We start from the raw sequence: 22,596 nt of genomic DNA on the forward strand, positions 1-22,596 counted from the left end.
TATGTTGGGTGTGTTTAACATTATTATGTTCCTGAGGGCCGTGGCTTTGCATCAAATTAGGGTTGGTAATGGGTTGTGTTGTGTTAGGATTATATACGTGTCAAGAATGCTCAATTCAAATTAGACCTGTTTAATAAAAGTGTCATTTAAGGGTTGACCCGCTAATTTTCTGTGTGAGTTTCGAGTCATGTCGAGTTAACTCGCTAAGTGGTAGCAAATAAAAAAATCCTAAATTTTGATAATTTAATAAAATAATTGCTTCTTTTTTTTAAATATATAAAATAGTGATTGTATTTTGTGTCTCTCTTTATGTGTGAAGATTGAGAAAAAAGAAATAACAAAGAAAACGAAGAAGAAACAAAGTAATGAGTTGGCGGATTACATAAGTATTTTAACGGATTGGCGGATTACATAGGTATTTTAGCGGATTGGGGTATTACATAGGTATTTTATCGGGTTGGTGGATTGATCCGAAACTCACTCGTTTATAAACAGGTTAGCGACAGATTGACTCAAAAATGACTTAAAAATTTAATCGTACAGATTAACCTACTAATTTTCGATACAGATTTCAAGTCGTGTAACGAATGGTATAAAAAAAAATTCACCCCTACATCAAACCCAAAAGGCCATGCAGCTGTGCATATTGCCTATGGCCACTTCACTAATTGTACGGACATGTAAAGCAGACATGTTTAAAAGCTTGCAAGCTTGCTAGCTAGCTAGCTCCTTTGAGGAAGGAAGTGATCCTCCACTAAGTTACCCTTTTGTTTGTCGGCTAGGTGCTTCCCTATGGAACCCTGAAAAAAAAATCTCTTTCTTTCTCTCTCTCTCAAGAGATAAACTTTCTTGCCACGCGGCAAGAGGATAAATGATATGCAAATATGACCTATAATTTTTATTTCAAATTCAAATTTTATAACACATGTTATGTTTTAACTGGACAATACTTGTCGACACCATAAAAGATGAGATCAAAGGCCAGCTTAGTGTGAGGAGAATGGAAAACCAGCTCAAGCTAATGAGCAAGAACCACTTGCGCGCACACACACAACCCTGAACCATGTGGTAAGACAACAAATGACCTACCCTAAATGCTAAAGGCATGCCTAGGAGTCTAGGACCACTACCCTACAAATGTTGCTTTTAGGACTATAGAGGGCGATTGTGGCTGTGGGTTTCCCAGTATAGAAATGTAGGGCAGAAAGTTTGATCAATTGGAGGGAAAAGTAAAAAGAAAGCAGCCGGCAATCAAAAATTTTATATATGCGTCTGCAGCCATTTGCACGTTGCCTTGTGTTTTATGATTTATGCTGACCAACAGCAATCTGTATAATATTAGCAAAATTGGATCACATTGACATCAAAAGTGAACTGTTTTCAAATAATTTAAATCACCGACCTCTTTTTGGTCAAGTGCATGCTACTAAGGCATTCTATATATTTCTTTTTTCTTGGGTACAATTGAAATCAGAGGTCCAAAAGGCCCAAGAGGCCAAGACTATATGCATCAGAGTGATGCTGAGTTGCTGAGCTGACTTTACTTCGGCTTATCAGGTAATAGGAACTCCCCCAACCAAAGAAAATCGATCACTAATGCTAATGGGATGATTAAATATAGAAAAGCATATTAGCATAAGAAATCACTAGATGCTATCTGTTTACTATATTGTGTTTTTGCTAAGAGGATGTTCTGTAACGTCATTGTTTCCGCTTTTCTTTTAATAATTTATATTCCAATTGACTATTTTGGAGTGCTAATAGTAACTCAATTCCTCTCAACCGAAATTTTCATGCCACTTGCCGGCTGGCTTGTCTTGCCTCAAGTAAGTGATTTTCATTTTGGTTTCTTTACTTTTTGCAAATCTCACTTATATATTATTTTATTGAGAAATTAAGATAATTTCCCTCTAAAATATAATTTAATTGGTACTTAATTAAAACATGGTAGACGTGCTTTCACTAATTCCTTAAAAAAAAGAAAAATATCATGTCTTCTTTCTATTTTTTTCTATGATGTAGGGAAATACATCATTCCTGACCAGAAAATGAAAGACATCACCCCATAATTAATTCGTAGGAAAGTCAGCATATGAGAATGTATAATTAAGATACAGCCTAAAAGTGAACACAGTAGATTCTCACTCTAAAAAATTTGACGTAAAAAGAATTGTGGATAGCAACCCATTTACTGTGCAAGTAAAATTTGGAGAGAAATACTCAATGCGATATTCTGGCTCAAAATTTGAAGCCAGTTGTTCATTGACTATCCAAACAACTAAACCAGGTCAAATACCATGTACTATGATCCTCCAATGCTATTAATCCATATCCAAAGCAAAATTAACCAACTAATAATATCTCTCATCCACCTCTTCAATCTTATCCCACTTTAATTTCCATCTTAAAGTAAATACTCCCACAAAACCTGAATTTAATAACCTTTTGGTATCATACTTTTTTTCTTTTTTTTTGGGTCTCTTAAGGCCGGTTTGAAAATGCTTTTGAAAAGGCTAAAACCAATTTTAATAGCGTTTTAGCAGAAAACTTTATGTGCTTTTGGGTCACAAAAGTGCTTTTTAAAGATGCTCTTTAAAACTCTTATGTATAAACACTTCTAGAAAAACACTTGCTTTCCTACAAAAACAGTCTCAAACGAACCCTTAGTTAGTCCAAAAGCTAGCTTCGTCGACAAGCTAATTGAATGGCAAAGAGAGCATTGCAAGTATGCATCAGAATCTGCGTCTTTTACTCCCAAATTAAATTTGTTGACAGGCGCAGACAGAGAGAGAGAGAGGGCGATAATTTTGCATCAGATTCCATCATAGATTTCTGAGATTTTGTATTGGGAGAGAATCTTTAAGAAAGTAAACGTCATGTCCCTTTGGCTTTAAGTGAAAGCCTAAAGTTAAGCCTTTGATTGTTTTCCCCATAGATTATTTTTAATTAAGACTTTATTGAGAAAGACAAGAGAATCCAGTTCATGGCTTACACAAGCAAGTAAACAAAGCACACTCACACACCCACCTTTTTGACCCATGTTATGATGTTAGTGCCACACCTTTCCCTTCCATTTTTTTTAATTAATAACTTAATAAATTAGTATTTCCTTCTTAAACTTCATTGGAATTAAATAAGTAATGAAAGCCTACGTAATCCATGCAGACATGTCATGCAAGTAATGGCCATTAATTTAATTTAATTACAAAGTTAACAGCCAACATCCAGCCCACGAAAAAAACTTTTAGAACGCGCAGTGCATCGTCGCAGTCGAAGGTTGGCCTTCAAAGATTGTGATATTTTTTTCACTGGCACTTCCACTACCTATGTATGATAGTGATAATAATCATTAAATAATGGTAATCACATGAATGCAGATATTATTGCGTAATTTTAGATTACCAAAGTTCAGCTAGAGTTTCTGCATTTGGAGTAGGTACATCCCTTTTTGTGACGAGTGAACCGACTTGTTTGTTTGTTGGTCTTTGTTTGGAATTTTCAATTTAAATTCCTTGATTTGTGGGATTGATTTATGATTTTATTTCATTTGAGTCAATCAATTTAATTTAGCTTTTAATTAAGTTAAAATTCTTGGTTTAAGAAAATTAATTCAAGGTTGCCATACGCACTTAGCCACTAAGAGAGAGAGAGACAGAGGAAAAAAAACGCATTAAATGAGAGAATATGGAATTCTGTAGTTTGTATTGATATCAATGAGACTGTAATGTACAATCTTTATACAGATTGCAAATGATATTCTAAGTAAATAGGAAATCCATTCTAAGTAAGTCAATCACAATAGCTGTGATGGACTCAATCTTAGCTAATTACTGGGATTGTGCTAATCACAATAGTTGACCAATTTTTTTCTTTTAATATTAAATGCTTGAGAGATTGGCTAGCCATAGCTACTATTGCTTCCTTGATGCATATTCAAACTACAATCAAATTGCCATAGCCCCAAAAGATCAAGGGAAGACGCCATTCACATGTCCATTTGGCACTTTTGCTTATAGCAGGAGGATGCCTTTTGGTCTTTGCAATGACCCAGCCACCTTTCAAAGGTGCATAATGAGCATTTTCTCCGACATCATACATGGATCTCGTTAAATCCTCAGTGTTCTTTAGCTTTTTGTGGGAAAGAGTTTATCCAAATGAATATTGTATTGTCATAAGCAATGAAATATCGATAATATTGATGAAATATTGAGGATATTGACATTTTTTTCGGGTATAGGATATTTTGGAACATATCCATACACATATTGTATAAGTATCGATAATATCGAAAAATATCAACGTCGATAATTTCTCTCACACTTCAGCAACATTTGGCCAAAATATCGCTATAATATCGATAATATCGAGATGATGAAGACAATGAAAAATTTGAAGAGTTATTTACACTAACACCCCTTAGTTTTCTTGTGTTTTCACGAAACCCCATCAGGTCTCAAAAATTACACAAACACCCCTTGAGGAGGTTTCAATTTGTTTTCACAAAACCTCTTTTCGTTGATTGTTTGTCCAAAAATTGATGATTTCATTGAAATAAAAAATATATATATGCAAATGACAAAACTAACCTCAATGAAGCATATGCAATATAATCCCAAAAGCTAACTTTGTCATTAGGGGAATTTTTTTGTATAAAATCAATGAAAATGAGTTTTGTGAAAACAATGTAAAACCTCATGGGGTGTTCTTGTAATTTCTACAAACCTCAAGGAGTTTTGGAAAAAAGCCGAAAACCTTAGGGGGTGTTAGTATAAATAACACAAATTTGAACTTTATAAGAACTCTATGTGATACTAAGTCACTCGTGTATCTTACCATGCAATATTAATGTATAAAGTGTAAAATATTGTAGTAAATCATTATAAATAAATTATTATGGTGTGTTTAATCTTCTTTCATTAATTACTACATATTTTCTACACTCACAATGTTTGTCAACTCGCTATATAATCAACTTAAATCAGTTAAACACTCGCAGTGTTTATAGATAATCTACTTAATAAATATCCACCTTTCAAGAAATTTTTTCAAGTTTTTCTTACAATTTCCGTGGCTTTTATTCAATTTTTATCGATGCGATAATTTTCCGATATTTCCATCAAAATTTTCGTGTTTTTGGACTACTGGTATTTCCGAAACCATCAATATTTTAGACCTTGGTCATGAGCCATGTGTAATTTCCTAACACCCACAACTTGCACGAGTCAACTTTGACTAATCAAGTGGTCAAACTTTACATTATTGACTACCAAAATTTTGATGTCTACGAACTCATTATCCCAAAAAAAAAAATCATAACAGGTTTACAAATTATCATTAAACAACAAGTACATGTAGCTATAGAGTATCAAACAACCAACGCTAAAGTTGACATTGTGCAATGGAAATATATTCGAGCCATGGTCAAAAGGAAAGCAACCTATAGATAGGGAAGGGCAAGTTTGTTGAAGAAAGTGAGCGAACTCACCACATCAAGCAATGTGAGTGCCTTTCTACCACAATTACATGTGGCTCATCATTGTCTAGCCCATAGACAATGGCAAAAGCACTCGCACAACATAAGACATGAGCTCACTCACTTCCTTCGAAAAACATCCCGTCCTTGTTTCGAAGTTGGATTCTTTGCTTTATCATTCAAATATGTAAACAATAATATTCACCTTCTTCCAAGTTATTGTTGATTATACCCACATCATGGCTTTATATAGAACAAGAGAAGAGCCATTTTGGTTTTTAAATTGGTAGAAAATCTATAGTTGCATATTCTAGGATTACGGTTCCTATTATTTAGTAAGAGAATTAATTTTGATCCTCGCTACGGCGCGCAACCCGTTATTATTGAATGCTAGGTGTTGAAAATATATAAAGATTGAAGATTTAATTATATGAATTTTCCAATGATCCTTAAACTTATACCCAAGTTTCATTTTAGTTGTCCAACTTTCGCATGTGTTCTAATTTAATCATTTCGTAACATTTTTTGTTGATTTTTAGAGGGTACAGTTATATCCAACCTATACATAATCCACATTACAGACTCAAAATTTTGCACAAATTGCCGAGAAATTCATGGAGCCGAACCTTGGCCGGCTCCGGCATGCAGCTGCTACTAGTACTAAGAAATAGGCAAGGGAAAGCACAAGACCATTCACCAAACCCCATTAAATGACACATATCATAAGGGACAATTGGATTCCATGAACCAACATTCTTCAACCCAAAACAACTTCTAAACCTTCATCTTCTAAGAAATCGAAGCAAACAGATGACAAAGGTATGAGAATTTTATACCTCAAAATTTAAATACAAAAGTAGAGTCGTCGTCCATATTTTTTTTGGTGCTTTGTGACTAAAACCAATAAATATAAACAAGTTCTTTGAGTTTATTTAAAGAACTAAAAATATATATTCATAGAAGAATTTCGAGCATCCTATATCTTTTTAATTCAAAATGTGTTATGATTTGAAAGCTATTGTTACAAGCTTTAAAATCCCATAATCTTGTTGAAACACAATTTTAACAAGTCAAAACTGAGCTTGAATATCATAAATCTGGCATTAAAAATCCAGATTTTCTAACAGTGTCAAATGAAAATCGGAATGAACTATAAGGATGAAAATGAAAACTTGCACATGTATTATTCTGTCATCCTTGTCCTCTCTGTTGAAATGTAAATTGACTAGCTAATTTCTTGTTAGTTAGTAATTTACTTAGTCTGCTTTTCTTTCTAGCTTCATTAAGCATTATGTTAGTTAAGTGACTTGAGCTCATATGCCAAGTGTAAGGTGTAAAGTAGTCAGTTAGTTTCCAACGGCTCTTAGCCTTTGTACTGTCATGTGTCACATTCACATTGGCTCTTGTAATAGAATTGTGGTGATTGGCTGATGTAATGAGAGAATGAGAATGAATACAAAAGGTGTGATCTCTGCATTTTGGTTCTGCAGATCATACCATAGAACTTTCCTATTTTTCTCTGTTTTCTCTTCTAAGCTCACTCTTCCCTATACCTTTCTAGCTCCCTCAGTAATCCAAAACTTCAACATGGTATTAGCAGCGAAGGTTGGATCTGGATAGTGGGCGTTGAAGCTGTGTGAGCTAAGCTTGGAAAATCCAACGAGAAATTTCCGACTCAGTTTATCGATTTCGGTCTCAAATGACTGGGTCAGGTCGTAGTGATCTTCGAGCTCCAATATTCAATGGTGATAACTATGAAATTTGGAAGATCCGAATGAGAACTATTTTTAACTCGCATGGAATCTGGGATCTAGTTGAAAAGGGTCTTGGGATTTCAGAATCAAAAGTGAAGAAGGTTGATGAAGAAGGGTCATCAGAGTCAGAGAAGGTGTCTTTGTCAATGAAGGATGCTAAGGCACTTGGTATTATCCAAGGAGCTATCTCAGATGACATTTTCCCCAGAATCTCAAATGAAGAAACCTCAAAAGGTGCTTGGGATGTTTTACATCAAGAGTTTCATGGTGATAAGCAAGTGACATCTATTAAGCTACAAGGTCTACATCGAGATTTTGAATACACAAGAATGAAGGATGAAGAAGTGCTTGCTGCATTGAGGGGGTTTGCTCAACGGCTTGATAGACATGCTGAGAGCACCATTGAGAAAGCCTTCAGCAGCATGAGCATAAACCAAAAAGGATCTCAGTCAAATTCTAGCTTTGGTAATAACAAGTCAAATAAGAATTGGAAATCGACGGGTAAGAAATGAGATTCAAAATCTCAAAATAATGTCAACCAAGGAGGAAAGCATGAACAAGGGGAAAAATCAGAACAAGCGAAGGGAAAATGCAAGCATTGTGATAAACTACACTATGGAGAGTGTTGGTTTAAAGGGAAGCCAAAATGCTATGGTTGCAATCGATTTAGGCACGGCATTAAGGACTGTGATCAAGCAAACAAGGCTGGAAAAGTAGCAAATATTGCTAATCAGGTAACTGAACCTGCAACAATGTTTTATGCATGTCATTCTTCTACTATTGGAAAGAATATGAATATGTGGTATGTTGACAGTGCATGTAGTAATCATATGACCTCACATGAGTCTTTGCTTGTGAACATTGATAAGAATGTGAAATGTAAAGTCAAAATGGGTACTGGTGATTTGGTACAGTCAACTGGCAAAGGCACTTTGGTCATAGAAATGCAGGGTATGACTAGATACATTAAGGAAGTTATGATTGTCCCTGGTTTGGATGAGAACCTGTTAAGTGTAGGTCAAATGGTAGAACATGGATATTGGCTTGTCTTTGGTGATAATGTGGTTGATATTTATGAGGATAGGCAGATGCAGGATTTGATTGCAAGTGTACCAATGAAGGGAAATAGATGTTTTCCTTTAAGCCTAGAATATGTCAAACCTTCTATGGCTAATAAAGTAACAGTTGAGGAGTCATCTTGGCTGTGGCATAAGAGGTATAGACATCTAAACTATACTAGTTTGATGCTCCTGCAAGATAAAGAAATGGTGCAAGGTCTGCCTAGATTACAAGTCACAAAGCATGTGTGCTCTGGTTGTGCTATAGGAAAAGGTCACAGAAAACCTTTTGACAAGGAGAAAGTTTGGAGAGCATCACAGCCTTTAGAACTGATACACTCTGACATCTGTGGTCCAATGCAGACTATCACTCTTGGAGGGAATAGATACTTTCTCACCTTCATTGATGACCACACTAGAATGTGTTGGGTTTTTTTCTTACAACATAAGTCTCAAGAATTCAACATATTCAAAAGGTTCAAAAACATGGTTGAGCTGCAAAGTGGTTATCAAATTAAGAAGCTAAGAAATGATAGAGGTGGAGAATATACATCATTGGAATTTTCAAAGTTTTGTGAAGAGATGGGATTAGAAAGGCAACTGACTATAGCCTGCTCTCTGCAACAGAATGGAGTTGCAGACAGAGAATCGTACTGTGATGGAAATGGCAAGAACAATGATGCATGAGAAGAAAATTCCTTTGAAATTTTGGGCAGAAGCTGTCAATACAGCTGTATATCTGCAAAATAGAAGTCCAACAAGTGCTCTGGATAATACAACTCCATTTGAGAAGTTTAGTGGAAGGAAACCAGGTGTCAAACACTTGAGAATCTTTGGCTCTCTATGCTACATTCACATCCCTTCACAGAAAAGGCACAAACTAGAGGAAACTGGTGAGAAGGGAGTATTTGTAGGCTATGGAATTTGTGAAAAAGGATATAGAGTACTCAATTTGAGAACTCAAAAGATTGAACTGTCTAGGAGTGTTATTTTTGATGAGAAAGCCATGTGGGATTGGGAATCAAATGAGGCAGTACAAGTGGAGGTTACAATTCCTTGGAATGATAACAAAAGCTCAATGACATTTGAGTTTGATTCAGAAGCAAGTGACTCACCTCAATCTGTGCAATCCCCTCTGAGAACACAAGCTGTTAGTGACCTGCAAGCAACTATGAATTTAGTTCCACCTGTTTCACCAGTTTCAACTTCTGAAACTTATGACCATACTCCAAGGAAATGGAAAAGTTTGGATGAAGTGTATGCTCAATGCAAGATGAGCATCATTGAACCTGAAAACTTTACTGAAGCAGTTAAGGATGAAGCCTGGAAAAAGGCTATGACAGAAGAAATGTTGATGATAGAGAAGAATTCAACTTGGGAGTTAGTTGATAGACCAAGCAACAAACCGATTGTTGGAGTGAAGTGGGTCTACAAAACCAAGCTAAACCTTGATGGCTCCATTCAAAAGCACAAAGCAAGGCTTGTAGCCAAAGGTTACACACAGAAATCAGGGGTTGATTTCAATGAAACCTTTGCACCCGTGGCAAGGTTAGACACCATTAGAACACTCATTGCACTGGCTGCACAGACAGGTTGGAAGCTGTGGCAATTGGATGTTAAATCAGCATTTTTGAATGGTGTACTTGAAGAGGAAGTATATGTGGATCAACCAGATGGTTTTGTGGTTGAAGAGGCTGAAGATAAAGTGTATAGATTAAGAAAGGCTCTTTATGGTTTAAAACAAGCACCAAGGGCCTGGTTAGTGAGATTGATACATATCTCATTCACTGTGGTTTTCATAGAAGCTCAAGTGAAGCAACTCTATATGTGAAAAACAAAGAAGGAATTGGTGTCTTGATAGTATCAATCTATGTAGATGATATTGTATACACAGGGAGTAGTACAAGAATGATGGAAGAGTTTAAAACAGAGATGATGTGCAAGTATGAAATGTCAGATTTGGGATTACTTCACCACTTTCTTGGAATGGGGATAACTCAAACTGAAGGGAGTATTTTTATACATCAGAAAAAGTATGCCTTTACTCTCTTGGATAAATTTGGCCTCAAGGATTGCAAATCAGTGAGCACTCCATTGGTTGCCACTGATAAATTGCAAAGAGAGGATGGAAGTGAAGCTGCAGATGAAAGTTTGTACAGGAAAATTGTTGGAAGCCTGCTATATCTAACTGCAACCAGACCAGATATTATGTTCTCAGCTAGTCTGCTTGCAAGGTTCATGCACAGTCCTTCTAAGCTGCACTATGGAGCTGCTAAAAGAGTTCTAAGGTACATACAAGGCACAATTGATTATGGAATTGAGTATGTGACTGGAAAATCTTCATTTTTAGTAGGATATTTTGACAGTGACTGGAGTGGATCTGAGGAAGATATGAAAAGTAGTTATGGATTTGCATTTTCATTTGGAAGTGGTGCTTTTTCGTGGGCATCAGTCAAACAACATAGTGTGGCTCTTTCAACAGCAGAAGCAGAGTATGTGAGTGCAGCAGAAGCAACATCACAAGCCATTTGGCTCAGGTTTGTTCTTGAAGATTTTGGGGAAGAACAGACTACTGCAACAACTGTGTTTTGTGACAACACTTCAGCCATAGCCATGTCTAAAAATTCAGTTTTTCACCAAAGAAGTAAGCATATTCATAGGAAGTTTCATTTTATCAGAGATGCAATTCAAAATGGTGAAATTGATTTGGTTTACTGCAAAGGTGAAGAACAAATAGCTGACATCTTTACCAAGGCTCTTCCCAAGGACAGATTCAGTTATTTGAGAAGTCTACTTGGTGTGAAATCAGCTAGCACTTTAGAAGGGAGTGTTGAAATGTAAATTGACTAGCTAATTTCTTGTTAGTCAGTAATTTACTTAGTCTGCTTTTCTTTCTAGCTTCATTAAGCATTATGTTAGTTAAGTGACTTGAGCTCATATGCCAAGTGTAAGGTGTAAAGCAGTCAGTTAGTTTCCAACGGCTCTTAGCCTTTGTACTGCCATGTGTCAAATTCACATTGGCTCTTGTAATAGAATTGTGGTGATTGGCTGATGTAATGAGAGAATGAGAATAAATACAAAAGGTGTGATCTCTGCATTTTGGTTCTGCATATCATACCAGAGAACTTTCCTATTTTTCTCTGTTTTCTCTTCTGAGCTCACTCTTCCCTGTACCTTTCTAGCTGCCTCAGTAATCCAAAACTTCAACACTCTCACCTCTGGTATGGATGTTGTTATTAGAATTACAGGTTACATTATTTTACTCATTTTCAGACAACTGATTTGTGCCATAAAATTTCTGGTTCTTCTTTTTTTTTTTTTTTTTTTTTTATTGAGTTTCTGGGATGCATAGGTACTGTAACTTTGCAGTATGTTGCTACTTTACGAGAACAGGTAGAACAACTAGCTGAGGAGAGAACTCCAGAAGGCTTACCAAGGTTGGTATGTGTTTTATTTTTTCCCCTTGATTTACTTCAACTTCTATTTATTCAATAATTTGATGCATACCAATATGCTTCCTTTGTTCTACTTTACAAATCAATCCAAAGGTTCTGGTAGGCATGGTGGACATACTTAACATTCCAAACACTGTGTTTAGAGACATTTATTTGGAGGGAAAGAGTTTATCCAAATGAATATTGTATTGTCATAAGTCATTCTCTCTATCTTTAGCCATGCGTGATGTTTTGAGTTATGAACTGTTTGCTCTTTTATTTGTAATGTTGAGCCATGCGTGATGCTTCTATATACAGAGTTTCAAAGGCTATTTTGAGTGACTATTCAGAGAAGATTGAAGCCATTGCTTCCAAATTAGCTGCTCCGCCGATGCGTTCATATGATCTAGTAATTTGCTTTTCGTTGGATTGTCTATTTCATGCTTTACAAAATACTGAAAATTTATCCTTTAGTGCATCAGTACATGTAATTTGTTGTGTCAGTTTATGTCATCATCTGGGGAGAAAATCTTTAATACATGGATAATGTTCTCTTGCTAGATTTCTAACATGTTATATTGCAGATTGTGAATCTCCTATTATCTACATAATAGGAAGACATTTTACATGAAACTGCAGCAGCAAAGATTGAATCTACATAAAACATACACCAGGACTCAAATCAACCTAAAACCTTTATCATCAGACGTGTGACAATTAAGGAAAAATGTTCCAAAAAGAAAAGCAACATCTTGGGTTACTTCAAAAACTGATCATTGTTATAAATCCTTACTCTCTGGTGAGTCTTAGATGTAAATTCATAGCTGATGGAATGGAATGACATATCTGTGGATCTCATAACTTGGTTACGGCTTGTGTGCAGATACTCGATTCTACAGAGAAGGCTGTTGAAAGTAGCTTGGCAAGCACGGGTCACGCCACTACACGCGACAGATATATAGACGTCCAAAACTACGTGTTTCACATGGCTTGTAATGTTTGTAAGGATGTGTGTATTCGTCATGGTTCTACTTTTAATTCGGGTTACTTAAGGGTATGTTGAGTTAGGAAATGGGAGATTCTCCTCCCGTAATTGCTATGTATAATTTGCAATGTTGAACAGTGACATAATTTATCATGGATGTGTTCTCAAAAAACCGGTTAAGAAAAACTATCACTTTCCTCGTTCCCGTGATGTAGAAGAAAACCTCCGATCCATTTATGAAGGAAGTTGGTGACCCCAAATACCAAGATCCGCACTCCCAGGGACCCCAAATTTCTTGGAAAGTTGGGGGCGGCGCGCCTCGTCCAATTGCTTCAGATTTTACCAAACAAATTGTCGATCCCCGGAACCAAATTCGGACTATGCATAATACTAGATGAGCGTTCTTTCAGCGCAGATTAGCTTTAGAGTAGGATAACAATGCAACGGACAAGGAAAAATGTAGACATTACTTTTTAGAAAATTGTATCCATAAAATTTTCAAGTTCACCGAGCAATGATATATTTCTCCTCAAATTGAAATCATACGGTTGAGAACATCTGATCTATCAAGGAAATCATAAAAGCCTATCCAGAGTTGTACTTTTTAAAACTCAGAAAATCAAAATTAACATTGAGAACTTGCATCAACTCATGGAAACAGAAATTAAAATGGAACGTTTCATTCATTGTCAAATTGATTAGGAGTTCGTTTAGAAGTGATTTTGGATATGCAATCAATTTTTCACATAAACACTTGAATTTGAGTGATTTTATGGAAAAGCATATGGAAGTGTTTATCCCACGACTCGCTTAGAATCACTTAACTGATTATATGGAGAATGCATGTGGAAAGTATTTCTCCCTATAAATGATTTTGACCCTCCCAGAATCACTTCCAAACATGCCCTATATCAAGCCTCTTGCCTCATTCAATAGAGGCATTACATAACTATACACCCGATGACAGTACAGTTTTTCTCCATTTGCAGACAATTGTGATACCATCCATGGTACAGCCGGATGTTCAAAAAATTACTTATTTTAAAGAGACTAGTAAACTAAATATTTATTGGAATCAACTACTTACTTTGTATATAACTTGTAAGGGGAAAACGAAAAAGATGGACAACAGTCGAGCGAAAAAGAAGAGAAAATTATTGCTGTGAAACTATTAACTTTTTTTAACTCATATCAAGATTCAGCTTTACATGAGATTCTAGAAGTATCAAAATCTAAGAAAATTATAGAGGTATTATCCTTTGTTCGCACTGTTCTAGCCTCACTCAACAAAACATTAGCAGTCTTCTCCGCCAAATTCTCCCCATCCATCGAGTATCTCTCTCTCGTCTGTACATGTCCAAATTTAAAAAGAGGGAAAAGTTAGATGAATAAAATAGAAGATATTTTTTTCTCTTCACAGAAAGTTATATTTTTTTCTCTTCACAGAAAGTTAAGTCAGAAGAGAAAGAAAATATAATACCTGAAGAACTAGCTGAATGGCCTTCTTCACGCTAATTACGTCCCATAAGCCGTCGCTACAATCACAAAATCCAGGGTTAATTTAAACCGTCCATAATAAGCATTGTATTATTCTCATGCAAGAGACCCTTGATAGATTGATACTCTCTTGCTAGACATTCAAGTATTGTTATATTTCCAGACAGTAACATATCATATTGCTAGACTCTGCAATTCTAACGCTATTGCCCCTGCTACTTTGGTCAGATAAATTAGACTTGTATATCTGAAGTTAGACCAATTAATTGGTACAGACAACTGAGACCCCTAAAAACTGGGCGAAAACGGAAATACTGCTGAAAACAGAGCCATATAGTTCAGAATATAAAACTTTTAATAAAGTCAAAGCAAAGGCACAATACCTGGCCATTAGCGCAAAGGCCCTGCTCGCTTGATCAATTTGTACCACTTGGCTAATATATGGTTCTGAACTGAAGCGCGAATCCTGCTGTTTGAGAAATTTGTCTCCAAGCATCCGAGCAAGGTTCAAACCTGAACAAGTGGAGAAAAGCCTGAGCAATTACCAAGATCTAATCGCGTAAGTCACAAACGGCAGCAATTAACCTGGCCATTACCACATAGACGTGTTTCCCCCTCTTTCAATGGCTGTCCTGTTTCCTGGATTCGGAGTCTTTCACCATAACTAGAAATTCTATGGTCCTCCGTCATCTTAATCAGCTTCCCATCAACGCTGCCACAATTAAATCATACAGAGTTTAAAACATGCTGTGACTAATTAGCAAATCCTCACCAAATAAAACTTATAATCTAATCACATTAGAAGAATGTTAAATGGAATATCATTGTTCAAGACAGAAAAATTAGATGAAAAACTGTGCAAGATAATGACCAATCTTCACAGAAATGAACCCCTAATCCCGAGCTACCAGCTTGCCCACCAGGGATCCCATCTGAAATTCTAGAAAATAATAAAATGATGCTTTTAACCCAGAGGAAAAAAGAAAACATGAACACATACTTCATAACACAAGCTGAATCCCCAAGGTTTGCACATTGTGCAAAGAAATTGTCTTTACCATCAGTCCAAACCAGAAGCAGAGTAGCAGTACAACCCTGCAAAGGATGATCCGTTATAATATGCAAACCAGACTTTAATTACTATTAACAGAAACATCATCCTAAACCGCATCATGTGCTACATCTTTCTAATATATTTATGTATGTAATATATATATATATATGCAGCAAGGATCAAGTGGCCTGCTGTAAAACAGTATGCTTAAATTCTCTATCTGATGAGGAGAGGAGCACACACGTTGTAATCCTACAGTAATAACAGATTCTTTATCTATTTTCTTAATGATCAAAGGAAGTTTTGCTACTAATCATCCAAAGATTTGCATCCACATAAAATGAGCACCCTCTATCTTTTCCAGTTGACAACCAAAACATCTTTTTATCTATACATAATAATATGTAAAACATCTAGTGACCGTGATGCCACCATGTATCCTTAAATTCTTATTTTCCTATATAGTCCCATTCATTAGAAATAATTCTGCCAAGTCCCAACAGCGGTGTAGGTTATTTAGTTCTAAAATTGCACTTCAAACTGGTGGGGTCACTTACAATTTGTTAAAAGAACTCCATACTCTTATGATATTATTTTTATATAAATTTAAAGTTAAAAAAATTATAAAATTAAATTAAAAATTAAAAATTAAAAAGAAGAAGAAGAAGAAGAAAGGTAGTATCCAGTACATTAGGTATTGAGGAAAGACCCTGGAAACTAAGATTCCAATAAACAAGGTAACACATTAAAGAATCAATATTACTAAATGTTACTAGAGCTAGAGGGGACCATGAGAGAGGAATCAATTTTAGATGCGTGTGCGAGTCAACTGCTACATTTACAAGTTCATAAAAAAAAATGAATACTGATGGAACAAGATAAATAGAGTGGAAGGAAAAACCTCATAATGGTGATTCATGCCTGCTTCGGTCTGAAAAAAAGCATCCTTAAGAACATCTGAAGCATCACATAGTGATAAAACCCTCTCCCTTTTTAGTGAATCCGATAAAATGTTAGCAACAATCTCAGGAAGAAGCCTGTAAAATAAAACAATTATACAGTAACTACTAAAGTACCTGGTAGCAACAAAGCACATCATAAAAGAAAGAAATACTAACTTGCTAGCAGATCTGGCAGCCTCTGCTCCACCATGTCCATCACAGATACCAAATAGTCCAAACTGAAAGGGAGGAACTTAGGTGATGTTAGCTCTTTCTGAAACTTGCAAAATTACTTCAATGGAAGAAAAAATAGCTGTGAAACCTGATCAATCCCAGGAAGAGGCCATTGATAGTAGCACACATCTTCCATCGGAAGCTTCTTCCCTCCGCGACGCAGAGCCATGGGATCTGAAGCCACACCAAGCCCAAAGGGGATCTGACTCTCAGTTTCAGATGAAATATGAACCTGCCAAAAAGGATAGGAAACTTTCAAATGTGATGTCACCTCTACATTACCATCAATAAAAGCCAGATATCCACATTATAAAGTCAACATCTAAGCAAATCAGGATAACTACAAGAGTAAGTAAGCAATTATTTTGATCTACAACCTAGAAAATATCATATCAAGACATTATTATGATGCTTTTCAATAGGACCCTGATAATGCTATATCCAATAAAAAGGTGCTTATAAAGACAAAGTGAGCCACCGCTCGCAAAACTAAAGGTACTTAGTCATAAATACTAATATGATTCCAAATTATTTTTGAACTGAAATACGTGTTTAATTTTCATCTTTTCTCTATGCTTCATTGACCATGAAACAGGGTACTATATGAATAAAAATTATCAAAGGGGGCATCTAAGCAGCACAGAATATAAGAGAGCAAGGCTATAAACATTCTACACCCATTCTCTCTATCATAACAAGTTATCAAACACTGGTAGGCTTGTCCTATTGTAATTTGCACATGTAGGTTATGAACAGGCAGTCTTGCACCTTTTCTGTATGAATCCAAGTATATTAATTAAAACTTAAATTGTCTGATATAAAATTCTTCTCAATTACAGAGACAGCAGAAAGCCCAAGTAAAAGTATATTAATGTGAAAACTCATGGTCCTCAAGAAGTACCCATATAGCCCAGTCAGGTCAGTTTTTATCAATTTTATGTATGTTCTACAAAATTTAATTAGAATGCAAATTAAGAAAAACCAGTAATGCTACAACTAAATACAGAGGTACCTTTTTTCCTTCACTCAGATATAAAGGCATATTGACTTACAAATACTTTTGAGGTCGTTCCAAGAGTTATTACGTCTCCACTTGCTAGCTCCATTGGCTTACCCCAATGTCTACTTCCAGAATCAGGATTATTGATTGGCTGAGAGTTTAGAAGTGTTCCATTAAGGCTGCCCATGTCTACAAGCTCCCACTTCATTTTCTACAGCCAGTGAACAAGTAAAGCATAATTTTATACCAAAAGCACACGGATGCAACCCCAATAAAGTCAAAGAAGTAGTCATTAATATGCTTACATTCGAATTCCAGTTTATCAATGCATGCTTTCCTGACACCTCCGAATCCTTCAATAGTAAATCACTTGGAGGAACCCTTCCAAGGGTCAGAGGAAGCCTAGCAGAATTTGTTGACTGTACAGAGCAACGAAGTCCCTGGGAAGGACCAGAAATGACCTCCAGGTTGAGGCAGGTTCCTGCACTTCTAAAGGAGACTATGATCACATGTTTTACACACTCAGCCATGTAAAACCACTAAAAGATGAAACACTTAAAACATGTGAAAGAGATAAGAAATTACTTTGATATAGAATATCATTGGGCACAAACTCTTGAAGTCTATCATGTTCTAAAATCTGTCTATCAAACTTCTGATCTTCTACTAACTGCTGTGTCACCAATGGACGCTTGAGTGTCTGACCAACTAAAATATCTTCCGGAGCATCAGAAATCACATCTAGGATCAAGTCACCTGGGACGAGTGAAGCATAAATGTTTGGTTATGCTAAGGAGTAAATTAGCACTAAAATACAACTGCGACGAGAATTATTTAAAGGTGAAATAACAGGATAGACTTAATTACCTTGAGTCGAATTGGGAGCTGTGGTGGGAAGCCTCGGTTTATAAATAAGTCCTTGTGTTCGGGGTGAGCGAAAATTCCCTTCATTTTGGAAACATGCTCCCTCTAGATCATAACCTCTTCGAAATTCATTACCCTGGTTCCGGACCTGATCCGCATCATCCGAAACAAGGGGTCTCTCAAGCTCACCAACCTAAAAGAGGAATCACAAGGTGCGAACCAGCTTAAAAGTTATAAGGTAAACGAAATGATAAATCATATGCCTAAAGGGAAGCACTTGGTATTCAGGTACTTATTGTATCTGAAATGTAAACGCCAAATTGCCCAATCTCACTTTATGCAATGTATTGCACTACAGATCAATCATCAACCACTATCTAAGCCATGAAGAGACCAAGTCTTTTGTCTTTGATAATGGGGCTTTTTTTGTAAAATTCCAATACAACAAAGATAAACTTGGTAAAATAAAGACGGAGGCAATCCTTGGATAAAGTTTTTCTTGGCACTCTTTCAATTACTCTTTCAGAAATGTAGGCTTTAGATTCCGTTACTTGCTCGAAGGTATCAAACCAAATGCAGAAAACAAAACAAGAAGCATATAATGCTAGAAGTTTGAACAATAACACGAGCCCCCTGCTCTCATGTGAACTAACGAACGAAATAGTTCGATAGAGTTGCTTAACATCAAATATTCAATAAGTCAGACAAATAACATCAGAAAATACACAAAACAATTAAGTTCTAACAGAAACCAACAAAAGTTCGAATTCTTGGGTTCAACTTTACCCAGATACGTAATATCAAACACTAACATAGTCGAAGGCACACATGAAAGCACAAATCAAAATCAATTTTACGCATCAAATCCTTGATCACACTCACATCACCACAAATGCTAGTCATACATTCCGAGCTACACTAAGCAAAGTGATACAAAGTTATAACTCTAACACTGCTTAGGCTCTTAGCTAAATACCAATCCGAAACAAACTAAAAATTCGCATTAAAAAGAACAAAACTGAAATCCAGTGATCAAACAAGGTCAACCCCGATGTGCCCAGGAATTCAAATTTTCCTTCCGTTTCTCTACGATTTCTTGGCAACCAAACAGAACATTGCACTAGCGTTACATAAATAGACGAAGAGGAAGATCGAAACGGAACCTCTGAGAATTTTGCAATTAAAAAAATAAAAGGAGAGGGATTGGGAAACAGTAATAAAAAAATAAAAATAAAAATAAAAAGAGGAAGGTACCTTGATAGTGCGAGAACGAGAAGAGAAGAAGAAACGCCATGGTTTACAGGCGACGAAGATGAGGATGAGGATCAGAAGAAGCATAAGGAGAAGAACACCGACAATGCCCTCTAGCATCGTCATCGTCATCGCTCTCTCTCCCCTCCAGGAGATAGAGATTGGCTTTGAGTTTGCGAGAAGGTCGCTTTGAAATGGTCGCACAATTTTTTACTCTTTTTTTTTTACTTTTTTTTTTCATTATTTACTTGTTCATTATAATTCGTTCTCTCTTTTTGTTTATAAATTTATTTCTTTATTATTAAATTCATTATTTTTTTAATTAACTATTAATTATTTCTGCCAATCGGATATAGCTTGGTTGTCTTCCCCTCCGCCCATATATGCAGAGGTTCGAAACTCCCAAACGCCCAATGAATATTTATGTAAAACCCCCTTTCCAATCACTTGTATTAAAAAAAAATTATTTCATTATTTCTCACCTACTATACTAGTTTTTATATCCAAACATCTAGTTTATTTGAACTCAGAACCTACTTCAATTAATAAAGACTAAATTTCACTAAACTAATTGTCTTGTTTAGCACTACAATCCATCATGTAAATACGAAAAAATAATAAATGAAGCAAGATGAATATACACACTTCCCCTAATCTCGAAGATAGTTGGTGTTTTCCTATTACTAAAAGATACATGAAGTTCTAGATTTAATTTTTCCCTTCCTTAATATTGCTTGTATCAAAAATATTTAAACAGTTGTAAGTTTTGTAAAAGAATTAGCTTTTTTTTTTTTTTTTTGAGAGAGGAATGATGTTCAATTTATAAATTGCTATAATTTTTAAAATATATGAATGCTAGAAAAATAAAAGCTCAAATAAACAAAAACAAATCAAGCAAATATGTAAATAAAAATAAAAAACCGATCCAAACCAAAGGCAAAGAAATGTTAAAAATATATAGAATGCATGTTTCCAATATAAAATATTAATTGTCACGAGGAAAGGAATTTGAGTGGCATGTAATGGGCCGGTGGGATATTCTTGACTTGGCGTAAAGCTCCACATCATCACTTTGGGCGGAAGTGGCAGAGGTTGCGTTGGAACATTGAAAAACATAAAAACTGTTTGGTCGGGCACATCGATTTTCCGAGTTGATTTCGCTGGGTTTCTTTGGGCCAGTGAATCGGGTTCGTCAATATAAAAAACACACACACACACACAAATAAAATATTAGTTTTTTTTTTTTTTTTTTTTTTTTTGAAAATACAAAAGAAGAACATGGTTGATGAGTTTAGCAGTCCAAGGAAGAAAAAATAAAATAAAAAACATTAAGGTAATTAAATAACAAATTATGACAATAATTTTTGGAAAAATATACTACATCTACCACCACTTGTGTCCTCTCATCATCTAGTCAGCAACCAAAGTTTGTTAGTTATAATCCAATGTAATCTTTTAATTTTGTTCCATATATCCCAACAAAAAACATCTCATTTTCCATCAAACTCGATTCAAATAGAGAATGTCGTGACATAATTAATTATTTATACATTTTATTTTACAACATTCACGTATAACTCATGTATATGTATAAACTAAAACAGCATTATATATATATAGTTGACGAATGTATGTAATTTGTTATTACCGAATCAAGTGGAGATGAGTGGGAACTTGCATCTTTACTCATTCTTTTGGCTGGGATGTGTATATAGAAAACACAGAGCTTCTTCCTTGGAGCTTTGATAGCCAAGAGCCAGTATAGATTATTATGATATATGTTGAACTTTGGATGTGACAGAAATGATAGAGCTGGCTTTTAATTTATAAGGAGGAAATACTATATAGATGGAAAATGGGCGTCTCCTTTATATGGAAGAGTATCGCGAGCAATAATTTGCATGGAAAGTTATTAGATATGCTTCTAAATGAATTTGGATGTTTTGCATCCATTTGTATTTGGTAAGCATATTAATTGTATACAAAATTACAACATTGGTTCATTCTCTTTAGACAAATATCTAATATAATTAGAGTAACCAACTCTAAACTAACTCGCAACGAGTGCACAGACACAAAATGTTATAAATTGTTATGTAAGGTTTAGAGTTTTCGATGTGGGATTCTATTTCTATATCCTCAACGATACGCGTGTTATGAAGAAGAAAAAAAAACTTGTGAATGCAAGTTTAGCTGCCCAAACCCACCACTACATCACCACCCGTCAGGTCAAACTTGGTCCCTTGTTATTGCAGCAAGACCGTCACACAGGAGAGAAACTTTCATGCAACAGGGATATGACTTTTTGCCATCCCCTACTAACAACACAATGACATGTATAATTTTTTAACATATCATTGTGTTATTGATCGAGGGTAACAAAACAATGTTATTCCCGTTACAAGTAAGTTTTTTTGGTGACGGTGGGTGCCAAAAGTATAAGTGTTTTGTATGCATTGACCAAATACGAGTTGTAGTTGTACCAACAAATACATTTTACTAGACAAATTTGTAGTGGTAATTTAATGATGAATACTAGTTATAACAGTTAATAACAATAAATAAGTGCATACAAATACAATCATTACAATTATTGGAATCTCTCTCATTTATTCTTAGAGACAAAGTACTTTTTTATGTTTGTACATTGATTGATCGAGCAACCAACTCAACATGATTAGCCGACATCAACATGACATGGATACATATCATATATTGATAGTCCCTCATAATTTTACCAACAAGAAGCTCGTGTTACCACCAAAGGCAATATCAAAAGTCTCATATCAAAATACAACATAAGAGAAGGATATATCTCACCTATAAAAGAAGATCACCCTCGGAGGAGAGCTCTTTCTCATGGTCATTATGCTTAAACAAACCTCTTAAATTGGGTAAACACCACATTAATATAATGACAATTTTCTCTAACCCTATATATGCATAGCTCATTCGGGTGAACCACATATATCTTGTATGAATGATCTACTCTTCTTATCTCCCATCCCCATTTATTCATCTCTCATCTTCCTTGTTGGTCCATTTTAGGAC

At 35.5% G+C, this 22,596-nt stretch overlaps 1 protein-coding gene and 1 long non-coding RNA gene across 3 annotated transcripts; one reads left to right on the forward strand and one right to left on the reverse strand.

The window, feature by feature from the left end:
- Positions 1 to 12,048: 12,048 nt before the first annotated feature.
- On the forward strand, positions 12,049 to 12,811 carry LOC117616298. The gene is made up of 3 exons (XR_004584121.1): positions 12,049 to 12,128; positions 12,304 to 12,518; positions 12,603 to 12,811. It is a non-coding gene; the product is annotated as an uncharacterized LOC117616298 (long non-coding RNA).
- A 1,031-nt stretch (positions 12,812 to 13,842) lies between these two features.
- Positions 13,843 to 19,728, reverse strand: LOC117615636 (protein phosphatase 2C 70). Of its 2 annotated transcripts, none has more exons than XM_034344750.1 (13): positions 19,549 to 19,728; positions 18,298 to 18,487; positions 18,016 to 18,186; positions 17,736 to 17,911; positions 17,483 to 17,641; positions 16,519 to 16,662; positions 16,374 to 16,435; positions 16,157 to 16,292; positions 15,202 to 15,296; positions 14,798 to 14,913; positions 14,585 to 14,714; positions 14,185 to 14,239; positions 13,843 to 14,051 (listed from the first exon to the last, which is right to left on the reverse strand). In XM_034344750.1, exons 1-13 carry the CDS (start codon positions 19,675 to 19,677, stop codon positions 13,896 to 13,898), a joined length of 1,719 nt encoding a protein of 572 aa, XP_034200641.1. In that variant the 5' UTR covers positions 19,678 to 19,728; the 3' UTR covers positions 13,843 to 13,895. The 2 variants fall into 2 exon arrangements, with proteins under 2 accessions (XP_034200641.1, XP_034200640.1); XM_034344749.1 differs by having other exon boundaries at positions 17,736 to 17,929; positions 19,549 to 19,727.
- Positions 19,729 to 22,596: the final 2,868 nt, after the last annotated feature.

The sequence above is a fragment of the Prunus dulcis genome, chromosome 1, assembly GCF_902201215.1.
Source record: "Prunus dulcis chromosome 1, ALMONDv2, whole genome shotgun sequence".
Taxonomy (NCBI): Eukaryota; Viridiplantae; Streptophyta; class Magnoliopsida; order Rosales; family Rosaceae; genus Prunus; species Prunus dulcis.

Excerpts from the sequence above, each read along its gene's own strand:
- LOC117615636 (XM_034344749.1), bottom strand. The coding sequence starts at position 19,677 with ATGACGATGACGATGCTAGAGGGCATTGTCGGTGTTCTTCTCCTTATG. Across the intron at positions 16,436-16,518 it reads CTCTTCCTGGGATTGATCAG|TTTGGACTATTTGGTATCTG; the intron begins GTTTCACAGCTA and ends CCTCCCTTTCAG. Across the intron at positions 14,240-14,584 it reads GCCTTTGCGCTAATGGCCAG|CGACGGCTTATGGGACGTAA; the intron begins GTATTGTGCCTT and ends TTGTGATTGTAG.